Source organism: Salpingoeca rosetta (assembly GCF_000188695.1).
Source record: "Salpingoeca rosetta unplaced genomic scaffold supercont1.5, whole genome shotgun sequence".
NCBI lineage: Eukaryota > Choanoflagellata > Craspedida > Salpingoecidae > Salpingoeca > Salpingoeca rosetta.
In genome coordinates this window covers 613063-639502 of record NW_004754929.1, presented here as the reverse complement: position 1 = coordinate 639502, position 26440 = coordinate 613063, and the positions used below count along the sequence as shown (strand labels likewise).

The 26440-nt window shown below is 59.7% G+C and overlaps 1 protein-coding gene across 1 annotated transcript; it reads right to left on the bottom strand.

Moving 5' to 3' along the window:
- Positions 1 to 26440, bottom strand: PTSG_02206 (uncharacterized protein). Its single transcript, XM_004996636.1, has 20 exons — positions 25168 to 26440; positions 24925 to 24994; positions 24491 to 24682; positions 23885 to 24197; positions 22798 to 23490; positions 21866 to 22512; positions 21260 to 21524; positions 20845 to 20958; positions 18339 to 20607; positions 13596 to 18077; positions 11068 to 13291; positions 10552 to 10740; positions 10202 to 10297; positions 10025 to 10103; positions 4530 to 9800; positions 4191 to 4303; positions 3701 to 3931; positions 3180 to 3308; positions 1867 to 2916; positions 1 to 1510 (listed from the first exon to the last, which is right to left on the bottom strand). The coding sequence occupies exons 1-20, from the start codon at positions 26406 to 26408 to the stop codon at positions 245 to 247; spliced, it is 20934 nt and encodes a 6977-aa protein (XP_004996693.1). The 5' UTR covers positions 26409 to 26440; the 3' UTR covers positions 1 to 244.

Sequence of the window (26440 nt, the reverse complement as noted above, 5' to 3'; positions counted from 1 at the left end):
TGCTCTTCGATGATGTTTCACTTAAAGTGTTCACTTGAAACCAACAACAAAAGCAACAACCACACACACACACACAAACGTGCATACAATCACGTCCCATTCTCTCACGTCTCACTCCCACTCACACCCTCACACTCATACACACACTCACACACTCACACACACACACCCTCTCTCACACACTCATCACTCTCCTCTCTCGCCCTCTCTCACACACACACACACATCACTCTCCTCTCTCAAATCACACCTCCTGAGAAGATGACGAGGAGGAGGAGGAGACAAACTCGTACAGGCTGTGTGCGTGTGCGAGCGCGAGCGTGTCTGGCAGGAACTGGAACCACGCCGCCTCGGAAATGTCAACCTCCGTCAGGTACTCCAGATAGTCCTTGAGCGGGCCGTCGCTCGGGAAGTTTGCCTCCGTCAGCCGGTTCACCAGCAGATCACGCAGCAGCGTCTGCAAAAAGTCAAAGTCAAACGCGTGCATGTCCCGCTTCAGCACCGCAACCACATCTGCCGGCAGCGGCTCGCGGTACGACGAGTGCACAAAGTCGAGCGTGGTCGCAGACAGCTGCTGCTCCAACAGCACAAACAGGCTCTGTACGTGTCGCAGCTGCACGTGCCTGTTGATGGAGTCGCACGAGGCGCTGGCCCACGTGTCCGCATTCACCAGCAGCGTGCCCGTGATGTAATCTGCAAGTAGCGTCTCCTCGGAGATGCCGGCAGCAGCAGAGAGGCCGCCCACGGAGGCCAGGAACGAGATGCACGCCTCAAGGTGGCCCAGCACGGCGTTGATGCGGTTCTGCGTGTCCAGCTCGCTCACAATGTGCGCGCTCACCGCCTTGCTCAGAGCAGCCTGTGGCACACGCATGCGCAGGGTGCTCAGGTGCCCCGTGTTGTTCAGCTCCCCGCCGTAGTGGTACTGCTGCAGCTCAAGCTGAATTGTCGACTTGCCGTGCAGCAGACGGCGCGCCAACGCATTCTCCACGCCGGCAAAGTCAAACCACGACGTGATTCCCGTCACCGCGTATCGCAACGGCTCAATCGCATGCAGGCGCACAAGCCGCTCCATCTCGCCACGCGAGTACTTGATGATGGCTTGGTCCAGCGCAACCCGCGGCGTAAGATGCGATACAGCAGCGCCAAACGCGCTCGCAACAGCCTGCGCGTCTGCTCGTACCACATGCTGCTGTTGTGGCTGCTGCTGTTGCCGCTGCTGCCCTTGTTGCTGCTGCTGTGCATGGTCGACGGTCATTGCAGCTGCTGTGTTCACAGGCGCCCTTGCGGCAGCGAGTGCAGTCACCAGTTCGTTGTGTGCGTTGGCCAGCAGCCGGCACAGCTGCAGCGTGCACAGGCCTCGCGCATCCGTCTCGCCACGTGCGTGTGCCGGCAGCGAGAAGATGATGGCGACGCTCGGGCTCATGGGGAGGCCTGGGGACTGCTGTAGTCCAGACAGATCTACCTCCTTGCGCTGTGTCAAGAAGGGGTTCGGGTCGCACTCGTAGATGTTCTGTGTCAAACGTGACGAGCGTACCCATTGAGCAAGGTGGGGGATGGATGGAGTGGGAGGTGAGGAACGGCAGGCAACAAAGAACGATTGAAAATGCACAGAGCATCACAAGTGAGTGCACGCAACATGAAATAATAAATCTGTGTAACATCACAACTGGCATGAACCAAGCAGTGCTGCTTGGTGGTGTAAAACAAACTCGACACTGCAGAAACCAGTTAGCCGCTCCACGCAACAGTCAAGTACGCCCCAAACCAAACACCAGTCATGTCAGTCGCCCCTACATGCACACCAATCCCAACGCTGCATACCACCGCACATTACAACACCACACCACGCGCCATCTGCATGCGTACCGGGTGCAGGAGAGGAAAGGCGGCGTTGAATCCGGTACAGAAGCGATCGAGGACACGCGATGCGGCCTCGCGTCGTCCCACCGGCAGCATTGCAACCACATCCGCGTTGGTGATCTCCGCTGCTTGCTCACGTGTCAGGCTGCCGTCCGGGAACACGTCAAATAGGACAGCGTGCCAGGCGAGAATGTCCACCAGCACATGCACATGCACCAACCGCTCCTCCATGCGCTGCACAGCATCAAGCAGGCGATGGCGCGTCTTGTACTCGCTGCTGGACTGAAAGTCCTCAAAGAAGCGGTCGAGCGTGACGGGCTCGCGTGGAGACCGCAGCATCGTCAGCAGCGACGCGCCACTCTCATCGTCCATGCGCTGAGACAGCAGTGATTCAAAGTACATGCTTTCGCCACTGTCATCGTCATCATCACCATCGTCATCATCGTCATCGTCGTAGTCAGTGGCACCGCCACGACGACGCCGGCTGCGAGGGTCCCTGCTACCTGGCACCGACGCCAAGTCTGCTCGAGCCGACGATTTGTCTTGTGCTGACGATCCTGCTGCTGACTCGCCCGCGTTTGTGCCGTCCGCAACTTCAATCTGCTGCTTGCACCAGTTCCACAGCCTGGCAAGCTGCTGCCCGCGTGTGTCCTCCACGGCGCTCTCTGCCGCCCTGCGCAGGTACGCCGGGTCGGTCAGATACTTGTTTGCTGTTGCGTTCTGCAGCGTCCGCTCGTACGCGTCGCGCTTGTCAGCCGTGGAGAACGCAGGCGGGATGGCGCTGTTGTGCATGTGTTTGAGGAGGAGCACAACGAGCATGTACGCCTCCCGTAGCGAGCGTCGCCGGGCAATGGCGTCAAGGTCGCGCAAGCACACGTGTGTCAGATCTTGCACAAAGCGTGCCTGCGTCTTGGAAATGCTGCGCTTGGGGCCACGCAGGAATTGCATGGCGGAGGTAGGCCCAAACGCAAACAGGCTCAGGCGAACGCTGAGGTGCAGAATGAGCCGCAGCGCCGCCACAAACGTCGTGGTGAGCGGCCGCCCCACATTCGAGTACTGCCCGGTGTGTGTGTGTGTGTGTGTGTGTGTGTGTGTGTGTGTGTGTGTGTGTGTGTGTGTGTGTGTGTGTGTGTGCGTGCGTGCGTGCGTGTGTGTGTGTGTGCGTGTGTGTGCGTGAACATGTGTGCGAACGTGAGTGTTTGTGTACGATTATGTCAGACGAGTGTCAGTGATTAGGCGAGACAACAACAAATGGCACAGTGGTACCGCTTACTCCAATCCCCCCCCCTCCACCCTTTGAACAATTTGTCTGGCCGCACCTCTGAATCGGAGATTCTGGTGTTTGTTGAGAGCATGTTGTGGTTGAGTCCGCCAATCGACTTTTTGCAGTCGGGGCACCTGGACTGCTGCATCGGCATCGTGCACTCGCCAACAGAGTACAGGTGGCCCTGCGCAGCATGGAAACGCAGAAACGACACCCCCATCAATACAAAGGACAAGTCAGCAAGGAAGGACACAGTGCGTGTGTGGTGACTGACATGCAAAACACAAGCAGTGGGAGAGAAAGACAGACAGACGGAGAGACGGAGAGACGGAGAGACGGAGAGAAGTCCACGTACGCACGCACATCAAGTGGAGCCCCTCCCCCCCACACACATGCGCACGCACACGCATGCACGCACACGCATGCACGCACACGCATGCACGCACGCACGCACGCACACACGTACACACAAAAACACAAAAACACACACACACACACACACACACACACACACACACACACACACACACACACGCACGCACGCACGCACGCACACGCATGCACGCACGCACGTACGTTGGGGCAGCGGTACCAGCCGACATAGGGTGAGGAGTTGAAGATGAGAGCGAGTTCGTTGCCTGGGATGGTGACGATGTAGGCTTTGGAGGACGAGGCAGGCGACACCACAAGTTCACCGAGCCAGGACCGGGGTTGACGCATGGCGATGATGCCCAGCACAAACGCCAGCTGCTGCAGCACCACATCTTCCTGTTCGTGATCCTCTTCGTCTTCCGCCGTGTGGGAAAACTGGCACGGGCCAAGCAGGAGACAACAACAAGCCATGTAAGTCGTACGTTGAAGCGATTGTACGAAAGCACGCGACGACAGTGAGCAGGCGCCTTTCACTGACACGCTGCATCACAACACAGGCCGTGCGCGCGCGCACGTTTATGTACATGCGCGTGCGTGCATGTGTCTGTATGTACATGTGTGTATATGTAACAACACGTGAGTAAACGTGTGTATATGTAACAACACGTGAGTAAACATGTGTATGCGCATTCACCCCAAAGCGGCAGCCATCGAGAATCCACTGCAGCAGCTGGTAAGCTGGACCAGAGAGCCGGGACAACACGTTCGCACGCAACCACTTGTGCAGTTCTTTCACGCCACGCGTGCCTTGATGTGTGTGTGTGCGTGTGTGTGTGCGTGTGTGTGTGCGTGTGTGTGTGCATTTGTGTTTGTGTTGTGTGAGTGTGTTTGTATGAACATCGAAAAGTAATTCATGAGCAAGAACAACAAAGCATGTGGGCACACGAACAAGCGCGAAATGTAGCACCTGAGACCAAAACAGCAACAATGACAACCCAAACACCACGCATTGCCCCACATAGCACGTGCTTACGATGGAGGTTTGGCTCGATAACTTGGGAAAAGTAGGCACCAAGAAAGCACGAAAAAGCGTTCATCAGCTCGGATGACAGGAGCGAGGGCGAAAACTGGTGCTTGAGTTCCGAGTAGTCATCGCACGTCACCGCAAAGTGCACGGCCACATTCATCAGCGGCTGGTTCTGCGCGTGCGTGAAGTGCTTAAACACGTCCGGCAGCCTGTCACTCGCCGCAACCTGCAGCGTGCGATCGAGCTTCACCCAAGGCCGCTGCTGCTCCGTCCACGCCGTCAGCATCGCAATCCCCTCGATGCCCATCGTTCGCCGCACCCGCTTGAGCACGTGCAGCCCAGCCCAGTGCTCCGCCAACAGCTGCGCCAGCGGGCCTTGCGGCGACTGTGCGGGCGGGCGCGTGGCGCTACGTCGTTGCAGAGACCGCGTGAAGCTCGAAAGCGCACGGTGGCACGCCACCAGACCGCGCAGGAACACGGTCACACCGTCGTCCCGCTTCTCCACGGAGAGCGCGGCCTTGGGCAACGCCACAGCCTTCACCGCACGGGCTGTGAGCACGCGTGCAGACTTGTCGCTGCCACTGCCGCCGTCAGCATGGCCCTGTGCATTGCGATCCATCACGTCCCACAACGTGACGAGCAGCGCCTGTGCAGACACGCGCCCGCGCCGTTGCTCGCACATGTCCATCGCCGTCGTGCCAGACACCGTCTCGAATGCAATCAGCGCACCGCGCAGCACCAAGCTCTTGGCCTCGGCTGCAGACGTGCGGTTACCGTGATTCGCGCCCTCAAGCTCAAACTCGCTCAGCAGTGTCCACAGCCGCTCGCACACCGACGCACGCGCACGCATCAGGTGGCGCGGGCTCAGCTCCACGCACGCCATGCAGTGCTGCAAATAGGCCGAGACGAGCGAGGCCTGAAGATAGTCCATGCGCCGCGCAGCAAGCAGGTGCACGCTCTCAGCCTCGTCCACAGCGGTCATGCCGCTCAGCCACGCGTCCTCTGCCGCAAACAGCGCGCCTTCCCTGAATACAGCGCACACCTGCGCCACCGTGCGCAGCGCAGACGTGATGTGCGCCGTGTCCACAACACGCAGGCTTGCGGCATTCTCCAGCAGCACGTGCGCGCCCAGCACGTGAGGGGTCACGCCCGCTTCCTCCAACTCCAAGGGCCCGAGGTGGCCTCTGGCGCGGTATCGCAAGCTGGTGACTCTGCGCAGCGGCTGGCATGCTGTTTGCTGCAGCACTTGCAGAAGATCCGCCAACGCAGAGAGACCCGCCATCTCACGCAGTTGTGCGCACGTTGCATTGCGTTGCGGATCATCACCACCACCATCATCTTCTTCTTCTTCGCTGCTACTGTCCTCTTTGTGTTCGTCGCTGGCCTCGCTACCGTGTGCGCACAAGAGCCGGTTCACCTGCGGCGAGACAGTGTGGATCGTCTGCACGGCCTCCACCAATTGCACCAGCGAATCCTCCCCAACCGCCGACTCAAGCTTCTCCCGAACTGCTCGCAGCACTTGCTTCGTCAGCTCCGTGTCCACCGTCTGCAGTCGTGCACGCGCAGCGGACATGGAGGTGCCAGCTGTTGCTGCCATCGCTGTTGTTCCTGCAGTCGTTGCTGGCGATGCTCCCACTGCATGACCGTCGTCACCACGATTGTTCGTATCATACTCACCACCTTCAACATCATCGTCATCGTCATCGTCAGCGTCATCGTCAGCGTCGTCAAGCAAGAGGTCGTCGTCGTCCTCGGGGGCCAGAAATGTGGCGCCGTCACCAGCGGCACCATAAGCAGTGCTTCCGCTTTGCTGCGGCGACGGTGAACTGAGCAGCGAATCCACACAATCCTCCAAGTGCTCCAGGACGCTGTCGACATGGATGACGCCCGACAGGTGCTCGTTGGCCAGGAGCGAAAGATAGGTGGACAGGCGAAGCTCGTTTTGCATCAGCACGGCGTGCAGCCCGGCCACGCTGGCGAGCAACACGGGGTCGCATGCGCGTCCAATCAGCGCCAGGCACCGCGCGTGCTGCTGCCAGGTGAGGCCCCGCGAGGGTGCAACGTGATAGTTGACCAGATCATACAGATACCGCAGCTGCTGTCTCTGTGCGTCGCGCTGCGACGCCCAAGCGCGCACAAGGCTCGGCCCAAACACGGTGTGGCATGCCTGCTGCAGCACGCTTGCGGCGCGCATCACGTCTGTGCCTGCCTTGGTCAGCACGAGGGCGCGCGTCTGCTCAGCCACCAGATGCTTCATGATCCGATATGACATTGGGAACGCGTTTGGCGCAATGGCGTGCTGCCCTGCGTGGGGCATGGTGATGACGCGGTGCTGCTGTGGGCGGTATGTCATGCCAAGCGCCTCAACATCAAGCACAGTGGGCGAGCCCCACAGCTTGAAGCACAGGTCCACGCTTGCGCGGTCACCACGCTCCAGCGCAGCATCCAGAACACTCAATGTGAAGTGGTGGTCAAGCGCAGGCAACACGTATGCCATGATGTCCACAATCACCGCCTCCAAGCACGTGTGCAGTGACTCACGCAGGGACCCGTGCGGGGTTTTCGATGCCCATTGCACATGAACGGTGGAGTGCTTGCCGTCGGCGAGTGCCACACGTGCCACCTCCTCCACCACTTTGGCGAATAGGGCGAGGAAGCGCGCGTTCTTCAGCAAACGTGAGAACATGACCACGCGGGCATAGTGGTTTGTGGACGCAGGTGTGGACAGCTCACGTCCAACGCCACCGCTGCCGTCGCCATCGCCATCACCATCTTCTGCAGCACCACGGCCACGGCCACCGCCAACACCACCACTATGGTCAGCAGCTGTGCCGCCTGCTGTCTCGACGGGGACACGGCAGCGGGAGAGCGCGGCCATAAACTGCGTCTTGAGTGCACGCTCAACGGAGATGTGGCCGTCACGCACAAGCTCGTACACGGTGCGCTGCACTTGCACGCGGAAGGCGCCCTGCTGCTGTGGCCGCAGGTCGTCGCAGAAGAGGCACTGCCAGTCCCGCATGAACGTGAGTGGGAAGTAGCGCTTGCGGCCCTTCACGCTCGGGGGAAGATGCAGCACAACCAGCACCTTGATGTGCGATGCCTGCCGAGGCGAGAGCCCGCTGTCTCGCAGCATCCTGTCACGTCCCGCGCGACACAGCCACATGGCGTGGCGAATCACCTCGGCCTTGGCAGCAAGCGAGTCGCACTGCAGCACCAGCAAAGCATGCGTCTTGGTGTCTGAAGCTAGCGCCGTCAGGCCTTGCTCACGTACCACCGCGCCCGCGCCCTCGCGATGCGCACGCTGATGACTGCGTGCTTCCGTGCCCTCACCAGCACTCTCGTCGCCTTTGTTGCTGCCGTTGTCCTCGTTGTCGTCTTGGGCTGTGGCCGCACGAACGAGCGCAGCGGCATCGGTGAAGAAGCCGGTCAGGCGCGCCTCCAGCTGCCGCTCCGAGGAGAAGGCAGCAAAGTTCTCATAGTGCACATCCCACGCTGGTCCAACAAGCCCGTCAAAGGTCGATGGCGTCATGTGTGCCGCTGCAGACTGGGTCAGCAGCACCGTCAGATCGCTGTCCACGTCACGGTACGTGCGACGCTTGCGCCGGTGTTGCGCCTCATTGTCCCTGCACGTACGTTCGTCTTCAACCTTTGCTTCCTCGGTCACGGTCGTGGTGGTCGCAGTTGCGGGTGTACTCGTGGCTGTGCCTGTGGTGCTAGCGGTGTCACCCACAGCCGACTGCTCCTCGGGCGCTGTCGCGGTGCCCTTGGACACTGTTTCTTCTTCTGCCACATCTTCTGCTGCCTCTTCTTGCTTTGCTCCAACCTGCGTTGTTTCGGCACCAGTACCTTGTTGTTGAGCACCTTCGTCCGCCTTTGCCACATCTGGCTGCCTTGCTGCCGTCGTCATTGTCGCACCATCACCGCCCACATCAGCAGTGGCAACGTCGCTTGTCGCATCGGTACCATCTGAAGGTGTTTCTTCGCCCTGGGTGGCGGCAGCTGTTTCGCCCTGACTCTGCGCTGCGTTGGCGTCTGCGTGCTGCTGCTGCTGTTTCTTCTTCTGTGGCTGCGCCTCCTTTTCTGCGGGCGCTGCTGTTTGCAGAGACGACAATGTGTGCGTCTTCTTTGGCCGCAGCACATATGCGCGCATGACGGCAGCAAGGTCGCCATGGGTCTGGAGAAAGCCGTCCAGGCCACCAAACGCCTCTTGCAGCGTTGGCGAGTGCAAGACGGCCGATGGCGTGGCGATGCGGTACAGCCAGTCCTTGACCAGGTCGCCTGCACACTCCATGTCCTCATCGGAAGGCACGGGCTTGAACTTGAGCGCCAGTAGGACTGCAGACGGCAGGCTGTCGTTGGTCAGGCAAGGGAACACGCGCGACACCTTGCCGAGCCCCGTCTCCCTGACAATGGCCCGCACCCACTCCAGCAACTCCTCTACCAGCGGCTGCTGGTATTTCGTCACGACGTCGTGCGGGCGCATGAGCTGGCGCTCAAAGCGGTTGAGGAAGGGCAAGTCCAGCTTGCGCTTCGCCGCGTCCTCCACAATGACAATCACCTTGAACCCGTCTGCAACCTCGCACAGCTGCGAGCGGGAGCCGATGGCCAGGCGAAGCATGCGGACGCGCTTGCCTTGCTTGTTCGTCTTGGTCACGTATCGCATGTTGAGGAGGTCGTACAGCGACTCGAAGATGTTGAAGTGGTTGACGAGGATGAGGGTGTCGCCGGCCTCCATGGCGCGACGCACGTCGTTGATCTGGTGGATCAGCTGCAGCTCAGACGCGTCTTCCGTGAACTGGCTGCCAATCAGCACGCGTGTGTTGGTGCCTTGGATCAGACCGGCCCCAAACAGCATCTCCAGTGCCATGGAGTTGGACGTGAAGAGCAGGAGGTGGCGCGCGTGTGCATCGCACAGGTTCGCGCGCGCAAGATCAAGCACGTGCACGGGGCGTTCCGATGCGCCGTGCCCAAGACAGCGGATGTGGAACAGACGCACGGCCCGCGTGAGCAGGGCTGTGTCGCCGCCAAAGTTGCGGCAGACGAGCATGTTGAGGTCGTGGGAGGTCATGCCGCGGAGGAGGCGCTTTGGGTCCGTGGTGAACTGTCGCTTCATCATCTTGAGCAGGCTGTAGTAGTCTCGCATGCCAAAGAACACCTTGGAAGCCCGCTTCTTCTCGCCCTCTTGGATCAGTGTGTGAAACGCAGAGGCAAGCGGCTCCAGCATCCGGTTCAACAGCTGCTGCACAGCTGCTTTTGATTCGCCCAGAATGTGGCGGCCTGTGGGCACATTTTGGAGGGAGGGGGCACGCAGGTGGGGGATGGTGGTGATGGTGGAGAACATGTGGTCTTGAGAGGCAGAAGACACTGGAGGTTGACGCGATTGCACGCAACGCACAAGTGTGTACGCAAACCAGACGACAAGCAAGCACACGCACACGCACAAACGCACAAACGCACAAACGCACAAACGCACAAACGCACAAACGCACACACACACGCACCAGTTGTGACAAGGGTCTCGAAGTTTGGGCTTGGACGGCTCAGGCAGATTGCGCGGTTCATCTTTGCTGCATCAAGCGCCTGGTTGTGTGTTGAAACATCACGATCATCATGAGGTGAGCAAGGACGCCTTAACAAAGCATTCAAAACATACAAGGCAACATGGATCGCGAGCGTACCCAGTTTGAGACGCCCACGATGGGGATGGGCGGGTCCACAAGAAGACCGTGAAGAACCTTCAGCGGCATGTCGGGAGAAAACTCCGCAAGACCAATCTGCCATTCAAAGCACAACAGCAGAAGCGTGAGGTGTTCCACGGTTGATAGTGAACGATGCAGGGCCTGTTGGCAGTGTCATCGTGCTCAGCACAAGGACGGCTCACACATGCCTACAACAAGTAACGGATGTACACACGCTCACAAGTCGTGATGCACTTACGCATGCGCACATACACGAAATGCACATACATCCACGCACTCGTTCACGCAATTCATGCACACATGTGCACCCATACACACGAATGACCAACCTCATCGAGGACCAGAACGGCGGCGACATCTTCGGACGACGCCTGATAGCGCTTGGCAACCTCAAACTGCTGCAGAATGCCGCTGGCCGTGGTGAGAGGCGAGCACTGGAATTGGAACATGGTCACGGCCGGGAAGCGCCGCCAGAACGGGTTCCTGCTCTGCGGCCCTTGCAAATTTGCAGAAATGACCTGTTGGAGTGCACAGTGACAAAGACAGATGGTGTGTGTGTGTGTGTGTGTGTGTGTGTGTGTGTGTGTGTGTGTGTGTGTGTGTGTGTGTGTGTGTGTGCGTGCATGTGTGTGTGCGTGCGTGCGTGTGTGTGTGTGTGTGTGTGTCTGTCTGTCTGTCTGTCTGTCTGTCTGTCACATCGACAGTCGGAATCGAACCCCATTCACCTTGCAACAAGCAGCAGCAACAGCAGCAAGGGCATGACCATGATCACGTCAGGCGTGTGCACAACCCCCCCCCCTACGGCCCACCAAAGGCCAAGCAAACGACTACACATCCAAACATACCTGCAAGGCGAGCGTCTTTGAGCTGCCTGGCTTGCCGACAATCATGCATGGCAGCTTGTTGAGCATGGACACGACGGTCACAAACACGTTTTCCTTCAACGCACTGTTCAGGGCAACATCCTCTTCAAGCGACACGTTCTCACAGAACTTCTGCTGCAACTGCTGGATAATGGATTCAAACGTGCCCTTGTGCCGCAGCGGTTCCATCTTGCTCTCAATGAGGTTGAAGGACCGGAAATCCGCCTGCTTGCGCAACCTTGTCCAGTAGCCCTTGCGCGCCTCATCGCTGTTGAGGCGATACCAGTACGTGAACGCCAGCGCGAGCGTGGCTGCCACGGCCAGCGGGGAGATCTTGGTCGCCTTCTTCGTCACCAGGTTGGACTTGAACCACACGAGCAGGTTGAGGCAGCGACGCACGTCGCGCAGGCTGGCGGCGCTCACATCGCCATCGCACTCGCGGATAAACGCCTGTGACAGCAAGATCAGCCGCGCCACAAGCTCGTGCTCGTGTCGTTCGTGGTCTGGGAGGCTTCCCTGAACCATGCCCAAGATGTACGAGTCCTCCTCGGTGGAGGACAGTTGCCCAAAGTCAAATGCAAAATCCAGAAAGGTCAGCGGCACCGGGTGCACGCGATAGACAAGTTTGGCCATTGTGTCTGTGCGCTCCTGCTGCAGCGTGTACACCAGGCCGGGGGTCTGTGTGCCCTCCTTCTGCACGCGCTCACGATACGGGTTGAGGGCGCACAGCACCTTGATGCCCGAGGAAATGGGACGCCCGTGCAGGGAGCGGCTGAACACAATCTCCCGCACAAGCCCAATGTGGTTGCAAGTGTTCACCTCATCCAAAAACACAAACACGCGTGCTGTGCTTGGGTTCGGTGCGGACGCAAGCTCCTTCTCCGCGCGGGCGAAGATGTCCTCAAACTCGCGTTCCTGCGTGCCGCCGTGCACATCCAAGATGAGCAGGGGCACGTCGAGCCACTCGCACAGGAAGCGAATCAGCATGGTCTTGCCGCAGCCGCACTCGCCCAACAGCACGACAGGGATGCCGCAGCGCAGGCGAACGTACACCGCCACCATCTTCAGCAGGTTGTCGATGGTGAGGTGGTACTTGCCGCCAAGCAGCGCGCGCGCCTCATCGCTCGAGCGTGCGTGGCCCGTCATGCCACTCAGCACCTCATGCACGTGCTTCTCAAGGTCGGTGAAGCTCTGCGGCACCACCACTCCGTGCTCTTCCAAGGCCTGGCTGGTCGCAAGCCCCAGCCTGAAGTTGCGCATGGTGTATGGCTGCAACGACAGCAGGAAGGCGCCCTTCTCCAGCTCAGCGTGGAAGACGAGGCAGTCGTGCAGCGCCTCACCCCACGGCTGAATCAGGCGACCAGCAGCCGTTGCAAACGGATTTGGGGCGTCTTCAATCACCTTCTCCACATCTTCCTCCTCGTGCTCCTCCTTCCTATGCCCAACACGCAAGGCTGCATCGCCGCCGCCACCACCATCGCCAGTGCCGATCATGGCACTGGTCCTGGCCAGGTGCTTTGGGACTGTACTGGCGCCACGACGACTGGCAGCGGAGGCCGACGATGGCGCTGATGACGATGATGGTGATGATGACGACGGCGTTGGTGACGCCAAAGATGCATCGTCGTCGACTTGCCGCTCTGCGCGCATCTTGTCTACGCGCGGCCATACGCTGTTTCTGGCCACCCACGCCGGCACGGGATCTGGTGGTGGCATGTCCACCTCCATGGAAACGCTTGGCCGGTAGGTGTGCTTGGTGGCCTCATCAGCATGCAATACCGTCCACGTTGAAGAACCAAGGCGACCCATAGACGTAATCAGGTGTGTCTGGCCAGAGTGAATGAAGCACCACCCAGTGAGCGGGTTCAGGCGCAGCACTACGTCGTCGTGTGCGTGCAGCAGCACAATGAATGCCGAGGGCGTACACAGCCACTGCTCTCTGGTCGCCACAAACTCTTTTTTCAAGCGGCCTGCAGCCACGCAAACGCGGACGGTGTTGCCGGGCGCTTCCTTCCCAATCCACTGCGTGAGCGAGCTCAAGCTGGACACCGCGTGCCCATCCACTGCTGCTGTCACCGTGACATCAGATACCGTCGACGTCGTCACACGGCACCAGTCGCGGGTGCCACTGGGATCAGTGCTCACAAGATGCATCTTGGCGTAGTGCTGAGATGGTTCCTCGACCACCCACGCCTCACGATGGCGGCTGATTGTATTCGTGGTGGTGGTGTTGGTGGGTTGTGGTGTTGGTGGGTTGTGGAACTGGAGTGAGAACCCACACATGTGACAAAACAAAACGAGTAGGGCGCACACGATGGGAGGAAGGAGGACGAACATTACCCCTCTCAAAGACACACACACACACACACACACACACACACACACACACACACACACACACACACACACACACACACACACACACACACACACACAAACTGCACAGCCAAAACTGGCCCGCAAAACAAGCAGGTCAGCAAGCAAACAAGCAAGTAAGGCACTTTACACACCAGTAGTAGAATTGCACACCGCTTGGGTGCACATACGAGCGGAGGCCGTTGATGCGTACGGACTGAGAAAACGCGCCGTGGAGATTGACGCCTGTGTTGCGAACCTGCACAACGTCGCTGAAGGCGCGGCCCTGGGCCTGAACGGTCTGGCGCCCGCCAAACTGCAGCGCGGAATCAAGCACAAAGCCAATGATCCTGGCGGCGAGAGCTGGGCGCGTGGAAGGGTTGCAGCCCAGCAGCACGCGCCCTTCCAACAGTAGCTGTGCCAGCTGGTAGAACAAAACGTTGATTGTGTTCCAAACGGACCAGAGCGAGGGCTGTTCTTCTTTCGCTTCCACCATCGCCAGCTCAAGCAGCGACCAACACCACTCCGCCGGCAAATCTTTGCTCTCGTCCTCGCACAGCAACGACACATACGGTGGCGTTGCGTTGTCCATGCCAAGCGACGCGCACGCACGCGCATAGTAATCAAAAAGCACGCGGCTCACAAACGACAGCCGCTGCTGCGCTGTCACGTGCGCAAACTTGTCTGGTACAGCAGTGCGCACCACTTTCGCTGCTGTTGCGTTGCTGGTGGCTTGATGTTCGTCCACACTGTCGACCTTGTGTGTCGTGTCGCCACCTGCTTCTGTTCCGGGGCTGTCGCCCTTACCATCCTCATCCGCACCGTCCTTCCCAGCATCGTTGCGGACTGGCTGTGTGTCCACTAACGCCAGCGCCGTTGCTGATGCACTGCTGCTGCTGCTGCTGCTGCTGTGGGTGAAGGCCTGAAAGTGGTGCCGCATTCCAATTCGCAGGCGTGTTGCATCTGTGCAGAATGTGGCCGCGCTTGGGCGGACAATGTGGAGGCCGAGAACGCGGAGTGTGCGGCACGCGCGAAGCACGTACAGGCTGGGCACCTCAATGTAGATGCGCGTGGTTGCGCTCTTCCAAAAGGCAACCGTGGACCGGTGTTGCATCAGCTCAAGCAGCACCAGCCCAAACATGAGCGCATCCAACTCAACCAGCTGTTCCTCCAGCAAGCACACGTCAAAGTGAATTGCCGTTTGCTGTTGTGTGTGAGGACGGACGCCACCACCACCACCACCACTTGTGTTGCGGGTCACAGGCGTGGCATTGAGAAGCTCTGGGTCGAGAACAACTGAGGACGGCATCGCTCGCACAGCATTCACCGTCTGCGAGTACAGCTGCTCGAAGGAGGTGATGGGGACATGTGCAAGGGCGTATCCGTGCGCAGCCGCGTCCTGCCTCACCCAGAACGTCTTGCCGGCGCCTGCCTGTTCAGAAGCCACCACAGTCACGCCCGCTGTCATGGCCTGCAGGTATTGGCGCACAATCTGCTGCGTCGTATCAAGCGGCAAGCGCACAGCGGAACAGCGCGCAAACGCCAGTTGGTTCGACACGTAGTGCGTGCTGTCAGCCCCAGCCACCACAAGCAGCGGCGCCTGTGCGTATCTGCTCCACAGCTGGATTTGCTCTGCCGCTGTTTGCTGCAGCGCCAGCGGAACGTCCAGCAACATAATGCAGAACAACCGCTTCTCGCTGCCCTCCGCCCGCACCGCGCCTTCGCACATACCGTCGTACCCATCAGCACCAGCGTCAAGAAGCAACTCGTCTTCATCATCACCAACACCATTGCCAGCGTCCGACCAGGTCCTCGGCATGCGCTGCTGCCTTGCTGCTTCTGTCGGGGCAGCCGTGGCAACCTTCTTGTGCGAGCCGGTCTGTCCCCAGCGGGCCACAAACCGCACCACCTCCTGCACGGACGTGTGAGGACGAGACAGCAGCATGGTAGCGTGCTCGGGCATTTGTCGGTGAAGGGCATATGCAGACAGCACCGTGTCGATCGCTTCTTCGTGCGATTCCACGCACACCAGATTCACGCCGTCCCCGTAGGTCTGCACGTGTGCTGCCGGCGCTGCCTGCTCCAAGTCGTCAGCGTCGGACGCGTGTTGCCTGCTGGCTTCAGCGGACCCCGTCGCAGTCCGGGAGGGAAGATGTGCAATTGGCGTGCGCGCGCGCTCGTCACGGGCAGCGACAGTACCACCTTCTCCATCGCCATCATCATCGCCATCACCCTCATCGTCATCGTCCAGGTCTTCTCCAGCTGCTGTTCCTGTACCTGCGGCGGCTGCTGCCGCCGTGTCGCTTCCTCTGGTTGTCGCTCCACCAAGAACCAAGGGCGTTCCAGCATCGGTTGTCATCGCTGCAACTTCGTCGTGCAAGTCCCGGTAGCGAGGCTCATAGCCGCCCAGGCACGTGGTCAGCATCTGGGCCATGGTGCGAAGCGCAGATGCCGACCCAAGGCGACCGGCCGCCGTTCCCGTGCCACGCTGCCCTGGCTGCAGCTCTGCCGATTGCGTGTGGAAGGACACGTGCGAGAACCACATGGTCTCTGCGCCGTTGGCGTCCGAAGAGGCGACACCGCGCTTGGGGGCACTTAAGCTCTGCTTGAGCTGTACGTAGCCGCTGTCCGTCTTTTGAATTGGCACGGCAACAAGGCTGCGGCGTAGACGGCGCTCGTGTCGCCGATACAGACAAAGCAGCGCATCGTACAAGCACGCGACTGTGAAGTCATCGCAGCCAAGGTCTGCGTTCCACAGCATCAGCATCGCTGACACCAGCCGTTGCAAGTCCTGCTTGGCCGCTGCGCTCCCCGCCTGTGCTGTCGTTGCTGCTGCTGCTGCTGCTGTTGACGTTGTGTTGGCTGTAGAAGCAGTGGTGTCGCTCGTGGTTGTGCCCTGCTTGTCGTGCATCCCCTTGGTTTCGCTGGGCTCGCCTGCGGCTGTGCTTTCCGCGCGGTGCATGAGGTGCAGCAGCGACCAGGCCGTCTGCGGCGTGTACACGTTGAGGACATAGTACTGCTCTCGAAGCGTGCGCACGCCCTCCTCCCACGCGCTGAGCTGGCGGCTGCAGTGCCGTGCCGCCTCCACAATCTGCTGTGGATCGTGGGCAAGCGGGAAGTGGAACAGGTACGACGAGTAGTGCAGGTGCCCTGCCTCGTGCAGCTGCGCAGCCGTGGAAGAAAGCTTCTTAACCCACGCAAACTGCTCCACAAAATGCGCCACAGCAGCCTGGGCCTGCGCAGACCTGTTCTCCGTCTTGAGCAGCAGACGCGCGTGGAAGTCCTCAAGCTCCTCCAATGAGCGCTGGTAGTACGCCCGACCCACATCCTGCTTCTTCGGTGCGGCTGTTGAAGCAGGTGCCGCTGTTCCTGTTGTTGCTGCCGGTTTGCTGTGAGCAGGGTCTTGTGCCTGCTTCGTGGCTGCCGTTTCACTCTCGCTCTCGTGACTGCCGTCATGCTTCGTCTTTTGCGTTGTCATGGTGTTCTTTTTCTTCTTGTTCTTCTGCTTCTTCGTCTGTGTGTCTGTCTTCTGTCTGCGAGGGAGGAAAAACTGCAGGAAGACGTTTGACTGCTGCTGCCCTGGCGCCTGCACCACCACCCACGCTGCCTGCGTCTTCGGCTGCATGAGCTGCAGCAGCTGCGTTGTGCCCGCGTCCCCCACGGCATCAACGAGGGACACGAGGGGGTCGAGCAGGCCCGACAGGCGGGTCAGCGTGCTGTCGAGATTGGCGGGCGGCGTGCGCAGGGCCACGAGCGGCTCGAGCAGCGCCCTTGGATGGCTCAGCTGATCGTGCTGCCGGTACAAGAACGGGTAGAAGTGGCGCCGCACAGCACCGAGCATGGAGAGCACTTCCTCGTCCACGCGCCCGTTCACCCACAGCTCAAAGGGGCACTCGTTCTCCGTCTTGCCCATGGCCATCTCGATGCTGGCCTTGAACTCCTGGTCGTTGTGGAACGACCGCAGCCAGTGCAGCAGGTCCCCGTGCTGCTTCAGCTGCCGCAGCACGTCCTGGCTCACTGCCATGTACCGTCTGTCCACCCGTGACGACGTGGGCAGAATGAAGGCCACGGTGCTGATGGGCTGCTGCCTCCAGTCCTGCGGAAGACTGCGCTGCACGTGGTCGACGGCGTTGCGCACGGAGCGGAGTGCGGGCCTGGCTGAGCCGAGAAGAAGCTGCTCCATGAGGGGCAACACCGCCGTGACGTGGTCTGCGTGGCGTACAAGGTCCACCAGGCGTGTTGTCTGGCCGAGGCTTCCGCCGTGCTCGCTCACCCACTTCTCAGCTTCCAGCCGGTCTCCGACGAGCAAGAAGAAGTCGTCACTCTTGTCTGCGGCTGCTCGAATGCGAAGAGCAAGCGTGTCGCTGACAATGCTGCTGCTTGTGCCGCCGTCTGCCTCAGCATCTTCTTGCTGCTCTGTTGCGGATGTCGCCGCTGCTGTGACTACAGTCACGCCAGCACCTTGCACTGTTGCTGGTGATGGCTGACTTGTCGATGCCCTTTCGCTGCTGCTGCTGCTGCTGCTGGTGGTGGTATCAGTGACGGCAGCAGCAACATCGTGATCTGGCTTGAAGTGTGCTGTCTGCGCCAGCAGAATTAGGGACTCCTTCTTCAACACTGGGGACAGCTGATACAACCTGTTGCGTGTGTGTTTGGAGGGAGGCGGTGGTGTTTTGGGTTGCGTGAGCACGTGTGTGTGTGTGTGTGTGTGTGTGTGTGTGTGTGTGTGTTTGTGTGTGTGTGTGTGTGTGTGTGTGTGTTTATGTGTGTGTGTGTGTGTGCGTGTGTGTATGTTTGTGTGTGTGTGTGTGTGTTTGTGTGTGTGTGTGTTTGTGTGTGTGTGAGAGTATGCCCACGCCTCACAACGCAAAGATAGCGTTGCGTGGAGCGGCACTCACTTGTCCAGGGAGAGGGTTCCGTCTTGCAGCTGCGTCCAGAAGCCACGCCATGCGGCGGCGACTTCCCAAATCCCAACCACATCCTGCGTGCAGTCCTGCCAGATGTGCCGAAACAGCTCGGCCCCGCGCACGCTCTGCAGCCACTCGGCAGCAGTGAGCAGTCGCTTCGGGAGCGACGGTAGTGGTGGGTCAAGTTCGGCAATCGTCTGCCCGTCGTTCAGCGTCAGGTACGGTTTTGCCTCCACCGCCCACTCGCCCGCAAACGCCTGCATCGCCTTTGGGTGTACCAGCGTCAGCTGCACAAAGCGGCACAGTTCGGCGAGCTGCAACGTGTCCACGCAGTCGGAGACGTGTGTCACGGCAGACGCCACCTCGGTACCCACCATCAGGTCAAGGGCCACTTCGCGGGCGTTGTTGAGAACAGCGAGCGCAGAGTCGCGCAACCGAACGCACGTGGTCAGCGCTGGCATGCCGTGGCGAATGTTGATGCTGTAGCACATGTCACGGAAGGTGGCACTGTGCTGGTGCATGGCTGAGAGCGCCGAGAGGCTGCACGTGGTGGTGACGAGCGAGCGGTACTGCGCACCAACGGTTGCGGTGATGCGACGCACAATCTCGTGGAGCTCGCTGCTTACCGCTTTCATTTCTTCAGCAGCAGTGCTCTGAGGTACGCTGGCGTCGTGCTGCGCCTTGTCCTTCTTCGTGCCCTTCTTTGTGCCCTTTTGCTGCTTCTGTACTGTGCTGGCTTCGCCCTCTTGCTGGCCTCCATCGCCGCCACCGCGGGTGGGCCCTTGCTGCTGCTTGCCCGACACCACCACCTTTGGATCCGAGGCCATGAAACGCACCTTTGCGTCCCCAGCATTCCATGCAAGCAGCCTCGCTGCCGCCCGGAAAGCGTACCCGCGGAGAAGCGGCCGCTGCGTGTCACGCTGGGCAACGTTGCTGCCAAACACAGCCTGCATCACAGCGATAATCAGCTGTCGCATAACGTGGCGTGCAAGCGCGTTGCGCAACAGGCCCGCACTGCTGCCGCAGCTGGCGATGAACGGCGCAATCTCGTCCCACACCGCCTCTGCCACATCGGCTTGCGTGATTCCTGCAGTCAGCGCATTGACAAGCACGCTGGCGTGGCCTGGTGCGAGCTGCACCTCCTTGAAGATGACTGGCAGTGTCGCCAGCGACGGCAGCAGCAGGCGTCCTGCTGTCAGCCCCTGCAGGTGACCAGCCATGAGCCACTGCAGTGTCTTCACCTGGAGAGGGTCGCGCGGCATGCTGTACGCCGACCACCACTTCAGCGCCCGCACCAAGCGGCGTGAGTGAGACGCAATGTTGTCGACGCCACTGCTGTCCGTGGGGCCGCCCAGTGTGGCCCCCGCTGCTGTTGCTGCTGCTGCTGCCCCCTTGCCCGTGGTTGCCGCCTGCTGCTGCTGCTTCTGGTGCCTCTGCTTCTGCTGCTCGTTCATCTCCTTGGCCTTTGCCGATGCGGCGGCAGCACCGGACCGCTCCTCCTGCACCCGAGTGATCCATCCAAACGCGGCGGCGCGGAAGGTGGGGTCAGAAAACCCTTTGCCGTTGTTCTGCTGGAGCAGCAGGGTGAGCAGGGTGAGCGACGGCCCGTCGACGTCGATGCGCGGGCGGGAGCGGAACGCCTTGGAACCAAACACCGTCTGCCCGTGGAGGGTGGTGAGGAAGTGGGCCTCTGCCAGGCGAATCAGCTGCTGCATGTCACGCGTGTATGCGTGCGGTGACCACGAGTACTCGCCAAGCACCTCCAGCAGCTTGTCGCTGGCCAGGGAGCGCAGCATGGGGTCCTCTAACACCTGCGGTGTGATCACGTCTTGCAGGCTGTGCAGCACAGGCACGGCGCCAATCAGGGCATCCAGCTGTGGCAGCAGGTCGGGTGACTGCTTGAACATGTGCAGGTTGGCCATCGCGTGTGCCGCCTCGCGCGCATACATTTTCGGCAGGAGCTTCTGTCGCGTTTCGTTGATGCATGTTGCCGCTGCGTTGAGTGCGCGCACAGTGTTGTTGGCGGTGTTGTACGTTCGCTTCACGGCGTCGCTCAGCTTGGCGTACGTGCGCGCGATGGGGCGCATGAGTGTGTCCAGGTGCAGGCGCGCGCGGTCCGTGGCAGCCGGTGTTGCGATGCGACGGACGCGGTGACCAGCGCCCTCCGCCACAATCAAGCAACCCCCGTTGTCAAAGGTGAGGCCACGTGGGCCCTGCAGTGTTGCAGCGCGCCCGTGTCCATCCACCATATCTTCCCGCTCTGTTGGTGATCATCGTGAAAGCGTGTGAGTACTCAGTGTGTTCGAGCACAATTCCATGCATTCGCGTGCGGGGGTAAGGGTTGTTTGCGTTCGTGTGTGTGTGTGTGTGTGTGTGTGTGTGTGTGTGTGTGTGTGTGTGTGTGTGTGTGTGTAATCGATACAACGAAACGTGCACACGTGCCCAAAGAGCGGGCACAATGACATGTGCGGGAGGTTTTCTTGTGCGTGAATTTTACCTGCAAATCCGCCAGCAACAACAATGACTTCTTGCGTGACTGGCGAATACATGACAACGCGGTCGTTTCCCGTGTCGCTCACAAAGATGTCGCCTCCTGGGCTCACAACGATGCCTGTGGTGTTCAAGGGTGTGAGTGAACGCCGTGAACGCGTTGGAACGATTTCGAAGCAAGGAGCGTGGTAGCATGATGACGCAACATTGTGGAGAGAAACAACAACGGGAACCAGAACCAGAACAAAGAACCAGAAAAAGGAACCAGAACCAAAGAACCAGAACAAGAACAGCAGGAAGAAGGCCAAGTCACGCATATTGGCGGAGATTGGTGATGAGTTAACACACACACACACGCACGCACGCACGCAAGCACTCACGCCTTCGACTACGTTCGCCACATTGCCCCCCTTCTGTCTTACCTGACGGTGCGCGCAGCAGGGCGTGAACTCCCACGCCGACGCGCTTGCCAGGGCGCATGGGCGTGCCAAAGAGGGTCTCAACACGCCACGACTTGGTGTCCAGCACGCGAACGCAGTGGTTGCCTTCATCTGTAAAGACGACGTTGCGATTTGGAAGCAGCGCCATGTATGCGGGCGTGTCGAGCATGGTGGTTCCGGAAGGGCCATCTGTGTGGCCGGGCCGTCCAGCGCGCCCAGCCACCGTTCGCACCGTCCGATGGCCCTTCTGTTGGCGTTTGCATGCGCATGTGTGACGGGATGGGCGATGGCATGGATGAGTGCGGTGAAATCAAATCAAATGGTATGACATGACTTGAGAATTGTGCACACCTTTCACAGCACTGGGTTGTGAGTGAGACATAACTTCAACAACAACAACAACTTAAACAACAACTTAAACAACAACTTAAACAACAACTTAAACACAACAACAACTTAAACAACAACAACAACAACTTAAACAACTTAAACGACAACAACTTAAACAACAGCGCAATGACCTTTCACACGCATGAGAGTTCATGCAACATGCATGACGATTAGAGATACATGCGACAGCGCACGCACCGCGTCGGGCGGGCTGATGGCGCGGATGGTGTGATTTCCCGTGTCTGTGATAAGGATGAGCTTCTGCCGTGGAATCTCGAGCGCATGTGTTGGGTAACGGAACTCTGCAGCCGCCGCGTCGCCATCACGCACGCCAGCACGTGTGCACCCTGCAATCGTCTCCACCTTGGCTAGCGCAGATGAGACTTCGCGAATGCAGTGGTTCTCTGCATCAGTGACGACAAATGAGCCGCTTGCAAGTTGCGTCATGCCGCGTGGTCCTGCCAGCCGGACACCTGCGCCGACGCCATCCTGGTGGCCACGCTTGCCCACCCCAAGCGCGGTGGACACCTTCCCCTCTGGTGTGATGACACGCACGCGCGCATTGTCGCGGTCGCACACAACAATGTCTCCGTTTGGCAGAGAGAGCACGTCCTGGGGCGAGTTGAACGAAGGGCGCTCATCTTTGGGCTTCTTCTTCCTCTTCTTCTCCTTTGCAGTGTCCTGTTCCCTCTCTGGTCGGCGCGTGCCACCATCAGTTGCCGACGCTGCTGGTGACAACCCCGTGCTTGCCGATGCGGGACCCGTGTCCTTCTTTCCTTTGCCTTTGCCTTTGCCTTTGCCTCTGTGTGTGTCAACAACAACCTCGATGGGGGTGTCCTGGTTGCCTGCGTTTTAGTGATGTGATGTGTTGTGATGTCAGCACACAATGTTGTTTGCGCACAATGTACACAATGTACACGAGTGAGCGGGCGTGCGTGCATGCGTGCAGTTGAGTGGGAGGAAGAAAGGAGGGTGGGTGTGGAGCGGTGGCTCAAGATAACATCACATGATCAACAGCAGAGCAAACGCCCAAACAGCCGCAGAGGCGTGCGCGTGGCATGTCCCAATACACACACACGTACTCACTCACTCATTCACTCACCCACCCACTCACCCACGCACACACCAACCTCGGGTGCCTGTGCCGCTGATGGTGGTGACGCGGAAGTCACGGGGACCAAGCTCCAGTGGCGCGTTCTTCTGTTTTGCTTTCTTCTTTCCCTTTCGCTTTTGTCTGCCCCGACCTGCGCCGCCGCTATCGTCGTCATCATCATCATCATCATCATCAACATCATCAACTTCATCATCATCGTCGTTATCCTCCAGTTCATCCTCACCGTCATCGTCACCATCGTCGTCATCGTCGTCATCATCATCATTTTCGTCGCCACCTCGTGCCCATGAACTTGGCCCAGCTGTGCCTTTTCCTGCAGCACTGCCTCCCTTCTTTGCCGATGCGGGCATCAAGTCCATGAGGGCGTTCATGATGGCTTTGTCTTCATCCGCCAGCCCAAAGTTGAACGTGTAGATGAGCGTGCGCAGTGTGGTGTCCTTAAAGCTCTTCCCACGCTCGTCCAAGGCCGTCTTCTCCCACTTACGCAATGCTGCTAGCGTGGCGCCCAGGTCCTGCACAAGGCATTCGCCTGCATTCACGCGCGTGTGCACGTCGGTGAGCATCTGCTCATCACTCGGCTGGAGCACGCCGTCGGCAATGGCGCTGCGAAGGCGATGGTGCAGCACACGCTTGCTGCGGGACGCGGCGGCGAGCGCAGCCTCAAGTGCACCCATGTGCTGGTCAAGCACCGTCAGCAGCCAGTGGCACACTTGGAGCAAGGGAGAAAGCGCGCGTGGAGGCGGGGAGGAGCGATGAGGCATGCAACAGGAAAGGGGAAAGACAGGAGGAGAAGATCGGGATGGTGAGATGACGAATGGTGAGATGACGAATGATGTGCACCGACATGAGTCATGTGGCCGTGGTGGTCGAGAGGGCGGGCGCAGGGTAGCCACAGACAATAAAGACGCGCGTGTGAAACGGCACAGGGAAAATCCCACGAATGTCGCACGCGAGTTGCCCACCACCATACACATACACATATGGAGTTATCGCGCGCAAGCATACACCTGCACACATGTATGTCACTCATTGATGTCGCTCGGAAAACATGCACAACCACGCAGGCAACCAACACTCATCAGCAGCGCTCACACGCATTCTACCTGAGAGGTGGAACGGCTGCCGCACTTGCGTCTGCCACTTGCGTGTTGCTGGCGGCTGCTTTGTGCCGGGGATGTGCAGGGCAGCAGGCTTCACCTCCCTCAGCGCAGCCAAGGCAAGGGCCAGGCCGTTCCCAAAGGCAAAAGCCTTGTAAGGTGTGCCCCAAACAAGTGCAGGGCGAGCTGGCATGGCGCGGACACGCGTAAGCACGGGGAACACGCGCGGATAGCGGAAGGAGGTCAGGATGGATGTCATGTCCACGCAAATCAGCCCACGCAGCGCTTGCTTGAACACAAACAATAGCATCTCCAGGCCCTGACATGAGCCAATGCACGGCACACGTGTGTGTGTGTGTGTGTGTGTGTGTGTGTGTGTGTGTGTGTGTGTGTGTGTGTGTGTGTGTGTGTGTGTGTGTGTGTGTGTGCAAGGCAAAGCCAAAGGTCAAGTAATGTTGTATGAGTTCACGCAACAAAAATGGTATGGCATACCCGACACACCACAAATTCACCAAACGCAAATGCGCACAAGCAGATCCACACATCATACGCACACGCATGCACAACACACATGCACATTGCAAATCCACACATCATCATACGCATACGTACGTGCTCCCACGCGGTGAGGGACCTGCGCTGGTTCAGCCAGGTTGAAATGGCGTCGGCGGCTGCTTGGCGGGTGATGAGAGGCGCAAGCTCCCAAACACGTGGCGAAAACTGGATCAGGCTGCGGTGGTGCTGTGCAAACCGCAGGATTTGGCCCGTTAGGCACGCCCGCGCTACAAACGCCTCCAGCGAATCCTGCCAGCAATGAGCGTGTACATGAGTGTGTGTTCATGTGAGTGTGTGTGTGCATAAGTGTGTGTGTGTGTGAGTGTGTGTTCATGTGTGTGTGCGTGCGTGTGTGTGTGCATATGTGTGCGCGCGCGAGTGTACGTGTGTGTGTGTGTGAGGGTAATGAGGGGTGTGAGCAAGTTGGAGATGGCGGGCGTCCACAGGCATCCAGCAAACACACACACACAAGTGCATTGCTGTGTACCGACCATGCCATATTTGTCCAGCGCGTCAAAGGTGACACGAAGGGACTGATAGGAGCGGTCCATGAACTTCCAACTGTACGCGCGTGCATGCGTGAAGTGAGGAAAGAGGAATGGTGACAATTGCACTCCCAGGTGCTCAGGTACACGGCACAGAACACGTGCGCTTCGCAACACAAAAGCACAGAGCCACGCACCAAACAGCAGAGCACACAACTCAGCACAACACACGAGCAACAATGTACACACCCTCGAAGCGTGGAGAGGAGCAACGCTTGGTGCCAGACGAGCCACGCTGCCTGTGCCAACATGGGGCCACGCTTGACAGCGCCACTGTCAAGGCCGGGCCTGGATGCGGCCACATATGCCATGTACTCGGCGCACAGGGTGATGGGGCTCGCTGGGGGCTGCTTGGCGGTGGGCATGTGCACGATGGCAAACTTGACGCAGTTTGTTGCGTTTGACTGGTCGATGCTCAAGTACAGCGTCTTCACCTCTTCCACAAGGCCGGCCTGCGTGCTGCCTTGGTGTCCCTTGGCCGCAAATGAGATGGACAGCTTGATCTGCAGCTCAAAGCGCGCAGCGTCAGCGCATCGCTTGCGCAGACCATTGTCGCCGTCTTGCGACGAAGCCTCGCCGCTCTGTTTCTTCTTCGTCTGCTGCTGCTGTTGCTGTTGCTGCTTGTCCTTGGCTGGCGACCCTGATGGCGATCCAATCCAGCGCCAGGCTTTTGGGGAGAGCCGGGGCGTCTGCAACTCGCACACGTACAGGTGGTCTTCGCGGTGTGCCAGCTGCGGAGTGTCGGCCAACTGGAACGCAGGGACGAGACCGTGCACCGTATGCTGCCCAGGTTGCCCATATTGCCCAGGTTGCCCAGGTTGCCGGGCTGCATCTGCAGCGGCTGCGCCTGTGGGTTTGAAGCGTTGCTGCATGCTGAATTGGCGCGACAGAGGGCCGGGTGGTGCGTGGGTATCGGATTCGATACGATGGAGGCGGTCAAAGCCACTGGCGGCAGCGGGGCCCGCAGTTGCGAGCGGCGGTGCTGGCGCGGAGACCATGCGGCCAAGCGGTGCCCGAAACGCTGCCGATGAGCCTTCGGTGGGGGAGGAAGTTGGTGTGGGAGCTTTGCGCGACCCCACATCAGAGCTTGTGCTTCCGTGGTTGCTGGCGACGGCGTCTGGTACGAGGAGCGTGCATTCTTTGACGCTGATCTTCTTGATCGCTGGTGTTGTTGATGTCGATGAGCCACCGTCACTGCTCTGGGCGAGGTCGTCACCCGTGCGCTGCTCGCCAAGTGCCCTTGGCACGAACAGCGTGAGCAGGACTGTGCCCCGCTTGTGCTGGACGATGCTTGGGATGGTCATGTCTTGCCGGCCCCGGCGCCCACTATTCGCGTTTCCGCCACTGCCATTGCTTCTTCCACCAGCTCCGATGCCACCACCCATGCCGGAGCGATCGGCCTCCATCTGGCCGACCTCCACCCGCAGCATGGTGACCGCTGCGCAGACGGGACTTGAAAGGG